The sequence below is a fragment of the Podarcis liolepis genome (genome assembly GCF_965112155.1).
Source record: "Podarcis liolepis genome assembly, chromosome: 2".
In the NCBI taxonomy this organism is placed as follows: domain Eukaryota; kingdom Metazoa; phylum Chordata; class Lepidosauria; order Squamata; family Lacertidae; genus Podarcis; species Podarcis liolepis.
In genome coordinates, this window is record NC_139555.1 from 424,012 (window position 1) to 443,487 (window position 19,476).

The window sequence follows — 19,476 nt, forward strand, 5'->3', positions numbered from 1 at the left end:
CTTGGACCATTTGCCATCCTCTCTGTCCAAAGTAAGGACTAAAATGTCTGTGTTATCCTTACCCAAAAGATCATCAGATCATTAAGCCTTTCCTCCTCCTGGATTGTGGATGATGGGAGCTCTCTCATCACCAGGATGACATCCTGCAAGCCAGTTTGCCAGCTCTTGGGCTTCAAGAACTGCCTTTCCCTTCTTTTCACATCTGTGGTATGTTAACTCCCAAACCAAGTTTTCAGAAGCATGCCCCTACCCACAATCCAGGCTTTTTCTTTGAGAGTCTTGAAGGGGATGATGCCCTATAGCAGTGTTTCCCAACCGGTGTGCCGCGGCACACTACTGTGCCGTGAGACACCGGCTGGTGTGCCGTGGGAGGGAGGCGGGCGAGTCGGGCGGCGAGAGGCGGCGGCGGCGGCGGCGGCGGCGAGGATCCGCGTCGAGCCGGGGGCGGCTCCGCGGTGGTGGTGCCGAGCGGCGGGGCAGCTCGCGCAAAAGGGAGGAGCGCGAGACAGCGGAGGAGGAGGAGGCCGGCATGTCCGGGCAGCAGCAGCAACAGCAGCAGCAGCAACTCCCGGCGACGGCTCCTCCTCCGCCCGCTATCGCCGCCGCCGCCTCAGCTGCCCTCGCTCTGCTGCCTCCTCCCACCCCGGCAAGGGGAAGGGAAAAAACGTTCACTTTTGTGCGTCCCCCCCCCCCCCGCGTGACGCTGCGCGCTGACGTCACGGGGCGGGGCTTTAATGGTGGTGTGCCGCGAGATTTTTTTCCGGTAAGCAGGTGTGCCGTTGCCCAAAAACGTTTGGGAAACACTGCCCTATAGCATCTATGAAGTAGGACTAGAAGAGTGTGAGGAAGAGACTTTATGGCTTCATTTAAACGGCTGTCCAGGCACTTCTGGCAGCAGCCTCTGGCACACCTCAGTCCACCTCAGCTCTTATAGCTCTGCTAAGGATCTTCTTGACCCACTCAGTGAAATCAGGGTGAACTGAGGTCCCTCCAACCACCCTTGGGGGTTGGGGGTTTAAGGGAGTAAAACAACTCTACAAAGAAGTCCAATGTTTTATAAATTTGATCCCTACAATTCATTCTATAAGCAGAATTTTTCCTGGCACATTTTTTTTTTGGGGGGGGTGTAGTGTACATACAGCCCTACACAGAGTTAATAAGGTTGTGCTTTGTACAGTCACTAGTCAAGAAGTCAATGTAATGTAGCAGCCAGATAGTTGGACACAGGCAGGGAAAACCCAAGATCATACTCCTCTGTAGTCATGAAGCTATGAGTGATACAGGGCCAGTCACAAACTCTTGACCCGGTTTATGTCATAGGGCTGTTACAAGGATAAAATAAGATAACCCCTATACACACCACGCTGAGCTCTTTATAGAAGGGGCAGGATAAAAATATAACACACAGGCCTATTGCTGTCAATAATCACACATGCCCTATTCATCTGGGTTGGTAAATCCATGTATTATTTCCTATTCCTCAATTTGGCAATCCATGTTTGATCTTTATTATATTTGAGTCTGACCACACTGGCTTCTGTATTCAAAGTTAATAACCAGTCTCCCACAGAGACTGGAAGAAAATATTTAATTCCATGTACAAAAACTTCCACTTTAGAAACTAAATTTTAAGTGCCCTGTCAGAAAATTAACAATTCTGTGCAAAGAGAGATTAATTGGTAATAGGTTCAGATATACCTCTCCACGTAATGCACAGAAGAGGGTGGCATGAAAGCAAACACCAACAACAATGCCTGTTTCAGCTGGGCTGCCCCGTTCACCCATGGGGCCACTTCATTTCTAGATAGAAGTTTATGTCATAGAATTGTAGAACTGGAAGGGACCACAAGGCTCACCTAAATCCAACCTCCTGCAGTGCCAGAATCTTTCACACAATGTGAGGCTCAACACCGTGACTGTGGGATTAAGAATCTCTTAAGAGTCTCATGCTCTCTCGACTGAGCAAGGAAAGTGGCTTCCCCATTTCATTTATTCACAAGAGAAGGCTAGAAATAAGCCCGCCCCCACTCTTTTTTCTGGACAGTTGGCAACATTAGGAAGAGGACTTACAGATCTTGCCAGGTTTACTGTCAGCTTTGGGAATCCCTCAAAAAGAGTGCCTTGGGAATAGAGCTTCAGGAGACAGTGTTTGGTGGCATGTTATCTGTGGAAGGCAGTAGCCTTAGGGTAAGAAAATGTTTTGACATGTTGAGATTCCTTTGCCAACTGCCAGCTTAGTCAAACTGTTTTAAGTTTTGGAAAGTCTGGTCAGGTATCTTCCTAGGTTGATGGCACTGAGGGTTGCTGTGAGACTTAACTGTGTGTACTGATTTAACATAACTTATGGCTGCTGTAGCATAATGTGTGACAATATAAGCATGGTGAGCTTTCTCCCCACGCTCTTTTTATGTGATGAACTGGTGAGTGTGAATTTAGGACTGAGATAACCACATCACCTGGAGGGATGTGAAGACTGGCCTTCAGTGCCTTGCAGATTGTCTACTGAATTTGCAGGGATTCCTCTGTCTGCTCATCTCTTGTCAAAAACATTTTGGGTGGGTGGGTATGACTCTCAAAATTCCCTACATCACCTAACTGTGCTTAAGTTTCAAAAGCTTTTTCTGTTATCCTGCCTAAATCTGCTGTGTCTCAACTTGATTCTTGCCCTTTCCTTGTGACTCAGGTGAACAGCTCCATGTGATCTTTATTGCAGTCTAGATATTTGCCAACTGATATCATGTAGTGCTTTAATCTTCATTTCTCTAAGCTAAACAAGCACAGTTCCACCAACTTTTCCTTATGTCATAAATCCTGGACTCTTTGTTGTATCTAGTTGTATGCGTTGCTATCCAACATGCTCTCTGGATTTGTTTTTCTCCTCCTCTCCCCCTTTTAAAGTGTGGTGACTAAAAGCAGGTATGATACATCTGAGTCATAACCAGCACCAGTTTGGTTCTGTTGTAAATATTACCTTCTGGTAAAAACGTGCCTGCGTAGAAATATGAGCATCAGCTTGATTCTTGGTTTATTGGTGATCAGACCTGGAACAGGTGATTTTAGAAATATTTTTCATCTTTTTTCTGCAAGTATGGAAGATGAGCCTTCCTGGATTGAATCAACTGTCTATTTGGTCCAGCATTCTGATTCCCGCAGTGGTCAGATGGATTCTTCTGGCATATTATATGCATGCAATGGCATATTTCCTGACATTCTCCTAGCACAGGATCTCTCAAAATGTTGGCTGGCTAGCTCCCTCTTGCCATCCTGTCTCGTCTTCTGTCCGTTTGGCTAGTCTTTTCAGTGGCCATGGGTGCATCGTGTGCCAGGGTTCATTTATACAGGCAGTTTTACAATACAGTAAAATGACATCCCTATGGGGCACCGGGATGGCACCCCACCCAGCCCGCGGGTCCGGGGGGGGGGGCTTCTCGCCAGGCTTCCTCCCGCGACCCTCCGAGCCCCATTTCTCGCGCGCCCCTCCCAGCCGCTCTCCCCCTCCGCTGCCAGGCAATGGCACGGCGCCCCCCGCCCCCTCAGGAACCGTGGCGAGGGCAGCGCCCCGTCGTCAAGGCAACGCACCAGCTCCCGTACCTCGCGCCGCCACCGCCCACCGCTCGCTCGCGAGGCTTCTTCCACCTTCCGCCCGTCCGTCCGTCTCTCCGACGGCCGCTTCAGAGGAAGCGCCGCCCCTCGACTCCACCGGCGGGCCCGGGGGCGGGGCCTGGAGGCAAAAGCCCCGCCCCGAGACATCGAGCCCCGGAGGCCTAGAGAAAACGGGGGAGGGCGGGAGGCGAGGATGCTGGGAAGGCGGCGGAAAGAGGGGGCGGGGTTCCTGCTCAGCTTTGGCGATGGGAGGGGAACCTCGCTCGGGAATGTCGTGCGGTCTTCCTCGTCCGTCCGTCCGTCTGCCTCTCACACAAGCGCAGCTCTGTCGACAACTGACTGGGTGGTTTTGGTTATTGTCCCGACAGACACCTCCCCCCCCCCCCGAACTGACAGAAAGCGGCCCGCTTCCCGCCCTGGCCTCTGCAGGCTTGCACTCAAGACTCCTCCCAGTGAGTTGCAGGGGGTTGGACTAGATGACCGTTGGGATCCCTTCCAACTCGACAGTTCTCTACACAGAATGCGGCTCTTGCTTTTCTCTCGTCTGAAGCCCTCTCTTCAGCTGGAGGGCTGCAGTCAGCCGCTGGGCTATAGCCCCATCTAAGCTGGGCTGCAGCAGCACCTCTCTTAAATATCGGGGGGGGGGGTAAGAAAGGCCTCCCTGGGCATTTATGGCAGGTCTGAAAAGGCTTAAAGCTACTAATCTAAAGAATTTCATGTCAACGCTTACATAAATTTGCTTACGACAAGAGAAATCCGTTTCAAGTTATATTGCTTACATTTTGGACATAGGTACTGTATTGGAACATGACTTTAATTAACTTCAGTGGGCCGCCTTATCCGATTCAAGTCTATGAAAGCAAAGTTCATAAGCCAGACTCCAGGCTATTAAACATCTAATGCAGGCCTATAGAAAGATCATAGTTGGTCATAACATTGCCGCCTGTTGATACTTTTAATGGAGAATTCATGTTTCAGGAGATGATTAGAAATTGTTTGAGCAAGCACAAGTCCCTGCTGCATATACAGGGGAAGGCAGCTTTTCTAAGTAGTAAAAAGTAAACAGAGTATGCATTCAAAATACAGGAGCAAGTAAGGGTTACTTCTCTCATAGAGAAGTAATGCAGTTTGTTGATAATCCACAGTTAAGAAAAACAAATTTCTGTGTACAGTGGTACCTCGGGTTAAGTATTTAATTCGTTCCGGAGGTCCGTACTTAACCTGAAATTGTTATTAACCTGAAGCACCACTTTAGCTAATGGGGCCTCCCGCTGCTGCCGCGCTGCCAGAGCATGATTTCTGTTCTCATCCTGAAGCAAAGTTCTTAACCTGAAGCACTATTTCTGGGTTAGCGGAGTATGTAACCTGAAGCATATGTAACCCGAGGTACCACTGTATTACATATTTACAGGATTTTAACTCTGCTCCGTAATCAAAGAGGCCCGCAGAGTGGTTTACATAGTCCAGGGACCAGAGGAGTCTGCTGGGAACTGATCTTCCAGCACAGACAATCAAATGGCTGCTGCTAGATGATGAGGGAGCGAAGAACCCAGTGCAGCTGATAGGATCATAATGGGATCCCATGTGTGGATAAATTCTTCCCTCCTAGCAAACACAAGTGAATGCATATGGGATGTCTCATTTTATCCTCAATAACTGAGAAATGTTAATCAAATAATTTGTCCAAGGTCATCCTGTGCTCTTCAGCACTGAGCAGATATATAAACCCAACTCATAGGTTGGCAGTCATGTCCATTTTCCAGTTCTGACTTTAACAAAGCATTAAATTTACTTAATAGTTAAGAGGAAATGATATTACTGCTGGATAATAATAATAATAATAATAATAATAATAATAATAAATTTTGATTTTGATTTAAAAACCGGGCTCAGGGCAGCTAACAGCAAATATAAAACATATATATAAAACATTGATTAAAATGCGACTTGAAAACAGCATAATCCGTGATCCAAATAACTTAGACCCTCCAAGTGTCTCAATTTTCCAGGCACAGTCCTGGATTTACAGAAGCCGTCACAGTTTCTCATTTGACCCCAGAATTGGGGGGGGGGGGAGTATGCAGTGACTCCTGAGCCAAGGAGATAAGTAACTATACAACCTTTAAAAGACATATGAGGGCAGACCTGTACAGCAAAGTTTTTAAAAATGGTTTATTGTGTTTTTATGTATGTTGGAAGCCACCCACAGTGGGCAACCCAGTCAGATGAGTGGAGTATATTGTTGTTGAATAGGGCATCCTTATTTTCATTGGAGAAATGTTGCGGGTATGTATAACTGTCATGGCTCACAGTGCAATAAAAACCATGGATCAGATCAGTCAAATTCATCATTTTGCCCCATAGTGAATGGCTGGTCTGTCCATAATTTGCCAAATTAAAAGGTAGTTTTTTGGTGCCTGTAATACTGCACATAGGTTACTTAAATGCCATGACTTCTATGCTAATTGCTAATGTAGACTATTACTGGAGGCAAACTGATTATGCCGTCTTCCTCACTGATATCTGCAACTGATTTGTTTTCATGAAAATAGATGGGCATAGTACTTCAATAGGAGATTTATTGTCCAAATTATTTCTAATACAGGTAAAGAACTGATATAAGTAAAAAAACTGCTCCTTTTCCCTTACGGGGTACCCAAGAGCCCATATAGAGTCCTTTTGTAGGTTCTCTATTGGTAGGAGAAAATAACAGAGACCAACCAGAGAATATTGAGAAGAAAAGCAGCTAGTAAGCCTGATCTTTATTAACTGTTGCAACAGGGTACTCCCCTCACACGCAGGAAAGGAAGAGGACCCAGAACAAAGGTGTGCCCACCCTTATATAGACATTATAAATTGCCCGCCCTGGAGTCTAAGACCACCCCCAGAAACATCATACATACATCACAGAAAATGTGGTCTACAACAGAAATCTGAGTGCGTTGTTTATCTCCTGTCTGGCAAGTTACCTGATTGCATTATCTGGATTTTGACTACTCTTTTGTTATTATAACTACTTAATTCCTGAATCTAGGTCACAGGCTCACACCATGTTCATATCTTGAATGTGCCCTTAAGACAGGATTTGTGAGGAAACACTATTAAGTAGTGTTGCTTGAAGTTACTTCCTTTTATTATTACAAATAGAACTGTGGCATATGTAAAGAAGAGGAATATTCGTTGTGTGTTAAAAGTCACAATGTTCTAGAAGATGTAACAGCTATTCAAAATGAAGCGCCTCTGGTTAGTATTATTTTTTGAAGAAGCATTTGTTTTCAAAACCAGTGGGCAATGTAGATTTACTTGAGAGACATATTTTCTCTTATAAATTAATCAGTACAAATTGTTCAGCTGCAAAACCTTGATAGGACATTATGTTCAATTTCTCTTTCTATCATGATGGAAATTGTTGTGTACATGATGTTCCAGTGACCTTTCCTCTACTTCCAGATCAGCAGAATTACTCCTGAATCTGATAGTATTGTCTGAACCCTATTGTTAGAGAACTCACATGAACTGTTCGCTTGGGGAGGGTTTCCTGTAGCATCAAGTGAGTCAAGAGCTACACAGACAGAGAGAGAGTCATATTACAAGACACTAACAGGTTATTTAGTTTCTTGAATACAAATCACTTACCATAACATAATATTACAAAGTGATTTACAAGAATAATGTACAAGAAGAAAATACAGTGATACAGTAATAAAATAATAATAATAAAGATAACACTAATAGTAAAAACATCCTTTCCAGCTATTCTTGAATTTGGTTCTGAGGATAACACACATTGTTGTATGCCAAGCAAATTCCCAATTATCTGGCATATTAAGAAATTCCCAGATTTTGATCCATTGTGTGACTCAGTTTCCCAATTCATCGCTAAGTGTGGATGAACAAGTGAGCATGTGGATATTCACAAAAAATAATAATCCATCCACTTTCTTTCTACCCAGGTCCTGCTGCTGTTGCTGTGCTACTCAGAGCTAAGCAGTGTTTGACTTAGGGTTATGTCCAATCCAGGGCTCATGGGTTGTTTGCCCGCCCCCCGGACAAACCACAAGTGGTAACCAAAGTACACACCTTGGTTACGTGGGAGTAAGGCAACAATGCATGTGATAAGTTACCTGACCTGGAGGGGGGGCAGTGGCAGCAATAGACAGGAAGGCAACCTGTTCAAGAAGCGTATATTACACTCATACCGAAAACAGAGACTGAAAAGACTCAGCTTAAGAACTACCGCCCTATATCTTTACTTAATGTGGATTACAAAATTTTTGCAGATATTTTGGCAAAAAGACTGAAAAAAGTATTGGCGGATGAGATTCATAAGGACCAAGCAGGTTTTCTCCCAAGAAGGCATTTATCAGACAATGTGAGGAACATAATAGACATTTTGGAATTATTAGAGGTGAACATAAACACTAAAGCAGTTCTGATATTTGTGGACGCGGAGAAAGCCTTTGACAATATTTCTTGGAGTTTTATGAAGAAGAATCTACATGGGATGGGGGTAGGCCAAAGATTTGAGAATGGTTTGGGTGCAATATACTCTGAACAAAAGGCTAAGTTAATTGTAAATAATGTGATAACTGAGGAATTTAAAATAGAAAAAGGGACACGACAGGGGTGCCCAATCTCCCCATTACTTTTTATATCAGTCCTGGAGGTTTTGCTAAATATGATTAGAAGTGACCAGCTGGTTAAAGGGGTTCAGGTCGGAGCTAAACAGTATAAGTTAAGGGCTTTCGCAGATGATTTAGTACTTACTTTACAAGAGCCAGACACTAGTACTAAAAGGGTTTTAGAGTTAATTCAAGAATTTGGTCAAGTTGCCGGATTTAAACTGAATAAACAAAAAACTAAAGTTTTGGAGAAAAACTTAACAGTCATGGAAAGGGAGAAGTTTCAGAATGAAACAGGCTTGACAGTGGTTAAGAAGGTGAAATATTTAGGGGTTAATATGACATCTAAGAATGTGAATCTATTCAAAGATAACTATGAGAAATGTTGGACAGAAGTCAACAAAAAGGATCTAGAAATATGGTCAAATTTGAAGCTTTCCTTGTTAGGCCGAATTGCAGTTATAAAGATGAATGTATTGCCTAGAATGTTATTTTTGTTTCAAACATTGCAAATCCTTGACAAGATGGACTGTTTCAAGAGGTGGCAGAAGGACATTACAAAATTTGTCTGGCAGGGCAAAAAACCCAGAATAAAATTTAAGATTTTAACGGATTCAAAGGAAAGAGGGGGATTTGCCCTGCCGGACTTAAAACTGTATTATGAATCAGCAGCGTTCTGCTGGATGAAAGAGTGGATGCTCCTCGAGAATACAGATATCTTGGACTTGGAAGGTTTTAATAACGTATTTGGATGGCATGCGTATCTATGGTATGATAAGGTTAAAGCGCACAAAGCCTTTAAAAGCCTTGTTAGGAAAGCATTATATAATGTCTGGACCAGATATAAAGATTTGTTGGAAAACAAAACCCCTAGATGGTTGTCGCCAATGGAGGCTAAAGCTGTGAGAAAACTCAATATGGAGGCTAAATGGCCAAGATATTGGGAAATTTTGGAACAAGAGGGTGATAAATTGAAATTACAGAGTCATGAGAAATTGAAGACCAAAGTACGAGATTGGCTCCATTATTATCAAATAATGGAGGTTTATAAACAAAACAGGAAAATTGGCTTCCAGGTGGAAAAATCAAAATTAGAAACAGAATTGTTAGAACCCAATGCTAAGAATTTGTCTAGAATGTATAACTTGTTGCTGAAATGGAATACACAAGATGAAACAGTTAAATCAGCTATGATTAAGTGGGCACAGGACATTGGTCATAACATTATGTTTGCTGACTGGGAACAGTTGTGGACCACCGGTTTGAAATTTACGGCATGTAATGCCTTAAAGGAAAATATTATGAAAATGATTTATAGGTGGTACATGACCCCAGTCAAGCTAGCAAAAATTTACCATTTGCCTGATAATAAGTGTTGGAAATGCAAAGAAACTGAAGGTACTTTTTATCACCTTTGGTGGACGTGCCTGAAGATTAAGGCTTTCTGGGAAATGATATATAATGAAATGAAAAAGGTACTTAAATGTACTTTTCCTAAGAAACCAGAGGCCTTTCTCCTGGGCATTGTCAGCCAATTTGTGCCAAAGAAGGATAGAATTTGTTTTATGTATGCTACTACAGCATCGCAAAGCACTGGAAGACTCAAGATTTACCCACTCTGGAAGAATGGCAGATGAAGGTGATAGACTATATGGGACTGGCTGAAATGACCGGCAGAATCCGTGACCAGGGGAAAGAGACGGCGGAAGAAGATTGGAAGAAATTCAAAATTTATCTTAAGAAACATTGCAAAATTAATGAATATTAAAATGCTGAGGTTTTAGGGGAAAATGGGGGTTACAGCTGTAAAAGATTAAGTAAAAGAAAAGAATAAGGGAAAAAATTGATAAAATCAAGTGTTAGGATTTGCTGAAATAATTTTGGAAATTGGAATGCAGAAAGGGGAGGTATGGGGAAGTCGGTGAAGTAAGGTTTAAGGGGGGGGAAGGATACGAAATTATACATGTTTGTTTGTGTGTTTGTTTGTTTGTGTTTATAAAAACTTTGTAAAACCAATAAAAATTTTATATATAAAAAAAGGAAGGCAACCTGTTCTTCTCTCACTGATTCCTTCTTGAATAATGACTTGCTGTCATTAAAGTGTGTTTCCCTAGGCTTTACTTTCCTCCATCTTCAGTCAGTTGGTATCGGACCTTCATTTGCTAACCTCATCCACATGTAAGCTTGTATTAATAATGGTTTTGTTTGCCAGGGGGAAAAAACTTCATTTTTTTATTATTTCAACCAACAGTTTTACCAAATTATTTACTTCTGTACTTCTTTATTATCAGGGTGACTGGGGCAACCCAGCTGAATGGGCAGGGTTTAAATAATAAAATTATTATTATTATTATTATTATTATTATTATTATTATTATACTGATGCTTTTGAATTATGGTGCTGGAAGAGACTCTTGAGAGTCCCATGGACTGCAAGAAGATCAAACTTCTCCATTCTGAAGGAAATCAGCCCTGAGTGCTCACTGGAAGGACAGATCCTGAAGCTGAGGCTCCAATACTTTGGCCACCTCATGAGAAGAGAAGACTCCCTGGAAAAAAACTCTGATGTAGGAAAGATTGAAGGCACAAGGAGAAGGGGACGACAGAGGACAAGATGGTGGGACAGTGTTCTCGAAGCTACTAATATGAGTTTGACCAAACTGCGGGAGGCAGTGGAAGACAGGAGTGCCATGGCGTGCTCTGGTCACAAAGAGTTGGACACAACTAAACAACAACTGCTCTTCATCTGAAGATCTCAGGTCTGTTCACAGCACATATATCACTTCACTGATATGTACACCAAACTCCAACAGGCTTCTAGAGCGCAGCAAACCATGAGCCTGAACAACAAGTCAAACCATGGCTTGCAGGGCCCCCAAAGCAAATGCAATTTTTGCTGTAAATGCTACATGCTCTTTCGTGCTTAGGTATGATTTGGTTTAAAACAATGTATGAACCAAACCATAGAATCATAGAGTTGGAAGAGACCACAAGGGCCATCGAGTCCAACCCCCTGCCAAGCAGGAAACACCATCAGAGCACTCCTGACATATGGTTGTCAAGCCTCTGCTTAAAGACCTCCAAAGTAGGAGACTCCACCACACTCCTTGGCAGCAAATTCCACTGTCAAACAGCTCTTACTGTCAGGAAGTTCTTCCTAATGTTTAGGTGGAATCTTCTTTCTTGTAGTTTGGATCCATTGCTCCGTGTCTGCTTCTCTGGAGCAGCAGAAAACAACCTTTCTCCCTCCTCTATGTGACATCCTTTTATATATTTGAACATGGCTATCATATCACCCCTTAACCTCCTCTTTTCCAGGCTAAACATGCCCAGCTCCCTTAGCCGTTCCTCATAAGGCATCATTTCCAGGCCTTTGACCATTTTGGTTGCCCTCCTCTGGACACGTTCCAGTTTGTCAGTGTCCTTCTTGAATTGTGGTGCCCAGAACTGGACACAGTACTCCAGGTGAGGTCTGACCAGAGCAGAATACAGTGGCACTATTACTTCCCTTGATCTAGATGCTATACTCCTATTGATGCAGCCCAGAATTGCATTGGCTTTTTTAGCTGCCGCGTCACACTGTTGGCTCATGTCAAGTTTGTGGTCAACCAAGACTCCTAGATCCTTTTCACATGTACTGCTCTCAAGCCAGGTGTCACCCATCTTGTATTTGTGCCTCTCATTTTTTTTGCCCAAGTGCAATACTTTACATTTCTCCCTGTTAAAATTCATCTTGTTTGTTTTGGCCCAGTTTTCTAATCTGTCAAGGTCGTTTTGAAGTGTGATCCTGTCCTCTGGGGTGTTAGCCACCCCTCCCAGTTTGGTGTCATCTGCAAATTTGATCAGGATGCCCTTGAGTCCATCATCCAAGTCGTTGATAAAGATGTTGAATAAGACCGGGCCCAAGACAGAACCCTGTGGCACCCCACTAGTCACTCTTCTCCAGGATGAAGAGGAACCATTGATGAGCACCCTTTGGGTTCGGTCAGTCAGCCAGTTACAAATCCACTGAGTGGTAGCATAGTCAAGACCGCATTTTACCAGCTTCTTTACAAGAATATCATGGGGCACCTTGTCAAATGCCTTACTGAAATCAAGGTAGGCTATATCCACTGAGTTCCCTTCATCTACCAGGCTTGTAATTCTGTCAAAAAACGAGATCAGGTTAGTCTGACATGACTTATTTTTCAGAAATCCATGCTGACTATTGGTGATCACAGCATTCCTTTCTAGGTGCTCACAGACTGTTTGCTTAATGATCTGCTCCAGAATCTTCCCTGGTATTGATGTCAGACTGACTGGGCGGTAATTATTTGGGTCCTCTCTTTTCCCCTTTTTGAAAATAGGGACAACATTTGCCCTCCTCCAGTCTGCCGGGACTTCGCCTGTTCTCCAGGAATTCTCAAAGATGACAGCCAGTGGTTCTGAGATCACATCTGCCAGTTCTTTTAATACTCTTGGATGCAGTTCATCTGGCCCTGGAGACTTGAATACATCTAAACTTGCCAAGTATTCTTGTACTATCTCCTTAGTTATTCTGGGCTGTGTTTCCTCTGCTGAATCATTTGCTCCAAATTCTTCAGGTCGGTCATTGTTTTCTTTATCGGAGAAGACTGAGGCAAAGAAGGCATTGAGGAGTTCAACCCTTTCTGTGTCCCCTGTTTGCATTTCACCATCTTCTCCTCTGAGTGACCCCACTGTTTCTTTGTTCTTCCTTTTGCTACGGACATACCCATAAAAGCCTTTTTTGTTGCTTTTAACCTCTCTAGCAAGCCTGAGTTCATTCTGTGCTTTAGCTTTTCTGACTTTGTGTCTACATGTGCTGGCTATTTGTTTGAATTCCTCTTTGGTGGTTTCCCCCCTTTTCCATTTTTTGTACACATCCTTTTTTAATCTTAACTCAGTTAAAAGTTCTTTAGATAGCCACCCTGGCTTCTTTAGGCATCTTCCATGTTTCCGTCTCATTGGTATTGCCTGACGTTGTGCTTTTACTATCTCCCTCTTAACAAACTCCCAGCCATCATGAACTCCCTTTCCTTTTAGTATTACTGTCCATGGGATCTCACCCAGCACTTCCCTAAGTTTTATGAAGTCGGCTTTCTTAAAGTCAAGAAATTGAGTCCTAGTATGCTTGGCTGCTACTTTCCGCTGTATAGTAAACTTCAGAAGAGCATGATCACTCACGCCTAATGATCCTTCCACTTCTACCCCACTAACCAGCTCATCAACATTGGTTAGGACCAGATCTAAAATGGCTGTTCCTCTTGTTGCTTCTCCCACTTTCCAGAGGGATCGTTGCAGAGCTCAATGCAGTCTTCTATTCCCTTCTATGTTTTGCTATGAGATATTTTACTCTGCCCTTATATTTTGGTGTTTGGTTTGCTATTTATTATTTTTATGGATAATTTAGGTGTTTTGAGCTGGGCAGGGGGCTAATTTTTTTTTACATGCTTCTTACACAATGTAGGAGAATATGTTTTTTGTTTTGAGACTTATTTTAGAGGAACAATGGAGGTCATCCTTTATGTTCCCACCAACATCTAAAGTGGGGCTTTGGTATGAGGTAGAGAGCCTTCTTTCTCTTTGTCTGCATTCAGTCTGTGAAGCTCCTTGCTTTGGAAGGCCCACGTTTCTCACTCCCCCTGGTGACCTTCCACTGCCATGTGAAAACCTTTCTACTTTAGAAAGATGTTTGGGCTGTGGTAATCTTTTATTTTTTCCCCTGATTGTATGTTTCGTTTGACACACACAGGGTGTTTCAATTTTTTGTTGTTCAGTCTTGTATTTTACCTGCCTTATCATCTTTTATCTCAGTTTTTTGTATTCTAATTTTATTAGCTTTAAGGGTTTTAGGCTGCCTTGGACATCTTATGGAAATGTGGAGTAGAAATAATTTAATTACTACATGTATTTGTTTGCCAACAAGTCACCATAGCTGTGCACACTTGTGAAAAAACAATATTATAGGATGACACAGAGAGCACAATCAAGTAACTCTTTTTCTTTTACTTGATCAGGATTATCACCTGCCCAGGAAGCTATCAGTACAACGAACAGATTTCTGGCAAGCAGCGCATGGGTCATATTATCTCCAAAGGTCTGCTTTAAGATGATTAAGGTACTGGCTGTGGATTCTATTAATAGGGAGGGAGGTGAAATCCAGCATAAAAGGTCATGCACGTCAGTGATCCAAACTAGCAGCAAGGCAAGGGTAGTGTCACATTGAAATGTGAAGAGGAGGATCTCAGCTGCACAAGGAAAGACAGAAGGAGGTTTCTAATGATACAAAACACTGAACAATGTGAGAACTCTGGCTTCTTATTCTGGGCATGGAGATGTCTTCAAGGTGAGAAAAATGGAACTGTATCACATTGATGTATACATATATACATACATACATATATATATATATATCCATTTTAACAATCCAATCAAACCTCATCATATATTCCGAATTATACATATTATTTAATAATCAAACAGTCCAAATGTTATGCCAAATTTTAATTTTTCAGGGGGACTTCACCATGCTCTGAGGTCGGGGGGGGGGAGATCTGATCATCTCATACTTCTACTTCTTTTCATAATCTTTCCCGATAGTTCACATAAGTCATTCTGATGTTAATCCTCGTTATTTTCCACAGCCTCTGAGTTCTTCTGGCAAGCGAGATAGCTCAAAACAGTGTTTCTGTGTGATTTTTATGTCCAAGATTCCCCTCCACATTGACGTATTCTTTACTTAGAAGAAGACTGGAGTCCCCATCCTTGGGAGGACACTACGTGACACCTGGAAGGTACAACAATCTGACTGTATCATTAACATGTACAGACTAGATTGCATTCCCAAGACTTTCTTAAGACCCCTCTAGACCTTTAATAATGGTTTTTTGTTCTTGTAGTTATTGTCACTGCTGGAGTCTTGGCAAAGCCCCAGCCTGAACGGAAATGCCTTATTTCTCAAGATCTTTGTGGGAAAACCTAGTTCCAAATGGAATGATTTGCCAGAGGAGGTCTGTGTAGTGCTTTCCAAGTCACACCGATATCTATTGCTTGCCATGAAATGGTTTCTGGTAAGGGCAATAGCCATTTATTGCTCCTTGGCTAGCCTCGCTAGCTGCCATCAGAGGTAGGTTAAACAGAAAGTGACCCTAAGTCTCCCATTTTGCTTCATAGCTGAGCAGGGATTTGAAGCTGGCCTTTTGTTAACTCTGTCCAACATTCTGTTCATTGTGCTTAATTTTGGGGCCTCACAACTAATGGCAGAGCTGGGCAGTGGTAGAATGTGGGGAACCATTTTGTTTTTATTATGTGCAGATCTCTTTTTTTTACACCACCTATATTTTTTATGCCTTCCCCACCTGTAGTCTGAAGTAGTACAGTCCGTTCTAACACTCCCCCACCCCACCCTGCATACTTGAATCAATAATTCAATAAAAATAAATTCTATGAATGCATGATGAAGCTAAAAAAAGAATAATTTCCCTGATACTGCCTTCTTGTTCCTTTTCAGTCTTAAAATTGGTGTATGGCACCATTAGCACAACAATCAGTCTAAAGCCATGGCTGCCATTTTTACCAACAAGACCCTGATTGTGAACAACAAGGACAAGGATAAGTTGGAGCTGGAACGTGAGCTAACCCGAGCTTTGGAGAACAAGATTATGCTTTTGTATTTTGGCTCTGGTGAATGCCTTCGATGCCAAGAGTTTGCACCCATCCTGAAAGATTTTTTTGTGAGGCTCACAGATGAATTTTACGTGGAGAGAGCATCCCAGCTGGTCCTGGTCTTTGTCTCACTGGATGAGACTGAGGAGAAGCAAGACAAGTTTCTGAAGACCATGCCCAAGAGATGGTTGTTTTTGCCCTTCCAGGATGAATTCAGGAGGTAGGGATTCCAGTGCTTAGACAGCTTAGACAATGGCCAAATTCAAAGTGCGTCACCAGAAGCATATTTGCATAGTTTATGCATTGCCAGGGGTTGGGCTAGATGACCCTTGGGTCCCTTCCAACTCTAAGATTCTATGATTCTATGACCTTTGCCAGGAGCTGCTGCATGGTTGTGCAGCACACCCATGTGGTGAACTGTTGAATTGCAAGGGGTAGCTTCTCCCTGAAATACCTTCATGCCTCGGACTGTGTTTTCGGGAGGTGTGGATAGGCTGGGCCAGGGGTCTGCAACCTTTAAGACAAAAAGAGCCACTTGGACCCGTTTTCGAAGAAAAAAAAACCTGGGAGCCGCAAAACCATTGCGACATTTAAAACAAATATATCTCCGGAGCCGCGATCTGACAGCGGGCGGGAAGGTGACGTCGGGACGGTGCGTGACTAATGCACGCACCGCCCCCATGCGACGTCACAGCCAGTACAGCGCCCGCCACAGTGGGGAGTGTCGGGGCGCACAATGCGCCTCCTCCCCTCGCTAGTATCCGCCCCGGAGCCGCGGCTAAGGTGTAAAAGAGCCACATGCGGCTCCGGAGCCGCGGGTTGCAGACCCCTGGGCCGCTGGGCAGATCAGGACGAGGTGTGTGGGGGGGGGGAGTTGCTCAAGGACAACCGCTGGGCGGGACGCAGCAGAATAGGACCAACCACGTCAGAGTCTTGGAATACCAAAAGTCCTCAGGGGAGGAGGGTCCTCCCCAGGGAGCATCCCAATGGGGTGCCTTTCCGTACCCTGTTCTGTCTCCCTGAAGCTCCACCCTTGCCTCCTGACTTGGCTTCACCTTCAGAGTCACCAGGGCCCACCGCCAGTCCACTTTCCCAAGAGGAGATCACTGTTCCCACTACTGAAGGTGGGAAAATGCATAAAGTGATGATTTCACAATACTGAGTAAGTGATCCTATATGTTGCAGGGGAAAAGAACTTGACACAGAGGTTTTTGGTGGCATCCCCATGATATATAATGTGCAGATATGCTCAGAGGTAGTAGCTGGGCAAAGGAAATGAGCAATCATCATGCAAGCAATTCGGTTTTGAAACTAACTAACTAACTAACTAACAAGCAAAACCCATTGTTTTCCAGACTTCAAACTTTTATTCAAAACCTTGGAGCTTCATCTCTCTTTCTGTATTAACTTCCAGGGAACTGGAATTGAGATTTTCTGTGACAAACCCCCCAGTGGTGGTGGTGTTGAAACCAAACGGAGAAGTCATTGCTGCAAATGCAGTGGAGGAGATTAAGCAGGTGGGCCCTGCTTGCTTCAGGAACTGGCAGGAGGCAGCTGACCTGGTGGAGAGGAACTTCCTCCTGGCCCAGGACTTTGACAACGTGGCTCTGAGGAGCATCATGGATCCCATCCGCCGGCTCAAATACAAGCTTGCAAGCAACAAAAGCAGAAAGGGAAGCAAAGATGACAATGAAGAAGAAGTGTTCTCCTGACAGGACATTTCTCCTGACAGGAGCATAGCATCTAGATCAAGGGAAGTAATAGTGCCACTGTATTCTGCTCTGGTCAGACCTCACCTGGAGTACTGTGTCCAGTTCTGGGCACCACAATTCAAGAAGGACACTGACAAACTGGAACGTGTCCAGAGGAGGGCAACCAAAATGGTCAAAGGCCTGGAAACGATGCCTTATGAGGAACGGCTAAGGGAGCTGGGCATGTTTAGCCTGGAGAAGAGGAGGTTAAGGGGTGATATGATAGCCATGTTCAAATATATAAAAGGATGTCACATAGAGGAGGGATTAAGGTTGTTTTCTGCTGCTCCAGAGAAGCAGACACGGAGCAATGGATCCAAACTACAAGAAAGAAGATTCCACCTAAACATTAGGAAGAACTTCCTGACAGTAAGAGCTGTTTGACAGTGGAATTTGCTGCCAAGGAGTGTGGTGGAGTCTCCTACTTTGGAGGTCTTTAAGCAGAGGCTTGACAACCATATGTCAGGAGTGCTCTGATGGTGTTTCCTGCTTGGCAGGGGGTTGGACTCGATGGCCCTTGTGGTCTCTTCCAACTCTATGATTCTATGATTCTTCTCATGGCAGCTTTGCTGTAGGTGAGCTTAACTCTTCCCAACCCATGGCCTGTGTACAGGATAATGATTGTTACCTACAAGCACAGAAATTGTTACTGAGAACAGATTTCAGGCTTCTGAAAATCTAAGTGCCTTTTACTTTTCTTAAAAAAAAAATCTAGCCTTTATGACTGTGAAGATAGTCATGAAAGTGTGTGGACAATATCTTGTGAAAGCATAGACTGTGGGAGTCTGGTGGGTGAGGGTTGTTCATGCAGATTTTCAGTGGCTCCTGGGAACTGTGTCTAGCATTTGCCCCTTCCACTTGAATAGCAGAAGACGCCCATGTGGATTTGTTTGCTTGAATTTGCTACCCTCCCTTGACTGCAGCGTGCCAGGATGTGCATACATTCAATGCAACATATTAAATGTCAGTAAAGCATCACTTAAAACCATAATTAAAGCAACATAGGGATTACAGTGCTACTGTGTAGAAGCAGCAGAACTACTCAGTCAAAAATGACTCATTTGCTCCCAAAAGCCTGGGCAAAGAGGTGTATCTTGACTCATCGGCAAAAGAAGTACAATGGTGGTGCCAGATGCACCTCCAACGGGAGGGAGTCCCTAAATGGGCAGGGGACCACAGAGAAAGCCTTCCTATGTGCCACTGCCCTGTGAGTTTTAAGGGGTGCCAGCTCCACCAGAAAGGCCTCCTCTGTTGATCTTGCAGGTGCTCCTTCAGTTATCAGGAAAGCCAAATGATGTCGGGTTTTGTACATGAACATAAGCACCTTGAATTGGTATTGGGTGCAAATAGGCAACCGGTGCAGGATTTGGGGGACAGGTGTTGCAGCTTCTGAACTGTCTTTTATTTATTTCCTAACATTTATATACCACTTAATTATAATAAAACTTTAATGATTCAAAGGCAGAACTACACAGAGCGCATTACAGTAGTCCAATACGGAAGTTATCAATGCATAAATTTAAAAAAATGTATGCAGATGTGCTTTTTTTTGCTTACTATATACAGTAGTGTCTGCTTTCATATGGCTCTCCCTGTTCGATCACTGGAATATTCTGCTACAACTTGCTTTAGGCTCAGACAATAACTACTGTAAACCCAAATTAACGTTCACTTGGTGCAAGGCCTTCTGTGTGGTAGCATTTTCCTTGTGGAACACATTCATACTAGAAACTTCAGGTTCTTCTTATCAATCTGTAAAAAACATATCATGGCTTTCAACAGGCATTGCTTTGTCAGGTTTTATTTTCTACTGTGTCATTGGTCGACTGCTGATT

At 43.6% G+C, this 19,476-nt stretch overlaps 2 protein-coding genes across 10 annotated transcripts in view; one reads left to right on the forward strand and one right to left on the reverse strand.

The window, feature by feature from the left end:
* Positions 1–3,761, reverse strand: part of SLC27A1 (solute carrier family 27 member 1) — a 52,415-nt gene extending 48,654 nt beyond the window's left edge. Inside the window, exons 1-2 of one of the 4 annotated variants that reach the window (XM_083486663.1) lie at positions 3,592–3,719; positions 2,972–3,041 (exon numbers count right to left, since the gene is read on the reverse strand). In XM_083486663.1, coding sequence (XP_083342789.1) covers positions 2,972–3,009 — 38 coding nt within the window. In that variant the 5' untranslated portion in view covers positions 3,010–3,041; positions 3,592–3,719. Of the gene's footprint in view, positions 1–2,971; positions 3,042–3,579 lie in introns of all 4 variants that reach the window. The other 3 variants (XM_083486664.1, XM_083486665.1, XM_083486666.1) reach the window with 3 other exon arrangements.
* NXNL1 (nucleoredoxin like 1) lies at positions 864–17,620 on the forward strand. 6 transcript variants are annotated; one of them, XM_083486784.1, is made up of 6 exons: positions 864–2,187; positions 14,243–14,343; positions 14,870–15,019; positions 15,125–15,351; positions 15,736–16,110; positions 17,305–17,620. In XM_083486784.1, the coding sequence occupies exons 5-6, from the start codon at positions 15,785–15,787 to the stop codon at positions 17,600–17,602; spliced, it is 624 nt and encodes a 207-aa protein (XP_083342910.1). In that variant the 5' UTR covers positions 864–2,187; positions 14,243–14,343; positions 14,870–15,019; positions 15,125–15,351; positions 15,736–15,784; the 3' UTR covers positions 17,603–17,620. The 6 variants fall into 6 exon arrangements, with proteins under 6 accessions (XP_083342910.1, XP_083342909.1, XP_083342912.1 ...); XM_083486783.1 differs by lacking the exon at positions 864–2,187 and adding an exon at positions 10,928–10,984; XM_083486786.1 differs by lacking the exon at positions 864–2,187 and adding an exon at positions 10,928–10,984 and having other exon boundaries at positions 15,125–15,295.
* Positions 17,621–19,476: the final 1,856 nt, after the last annotated feature.

Coding starts and splice junctions, on each gene's coding strand:
- NXNL1 (XM_083486784.1), top strand. CDS start 15,785: ATGGCTGCCATTTTTACCAACAAGACCCTGATTGTGAACAACAAGGAC. Junction 16,111..17,304: donor TTCCAGGATGAATTCAGGAG/GTAGGGATTCCA, acceptor ATTAACTTCCAG/GGAACTGGAATTGAGATTTT.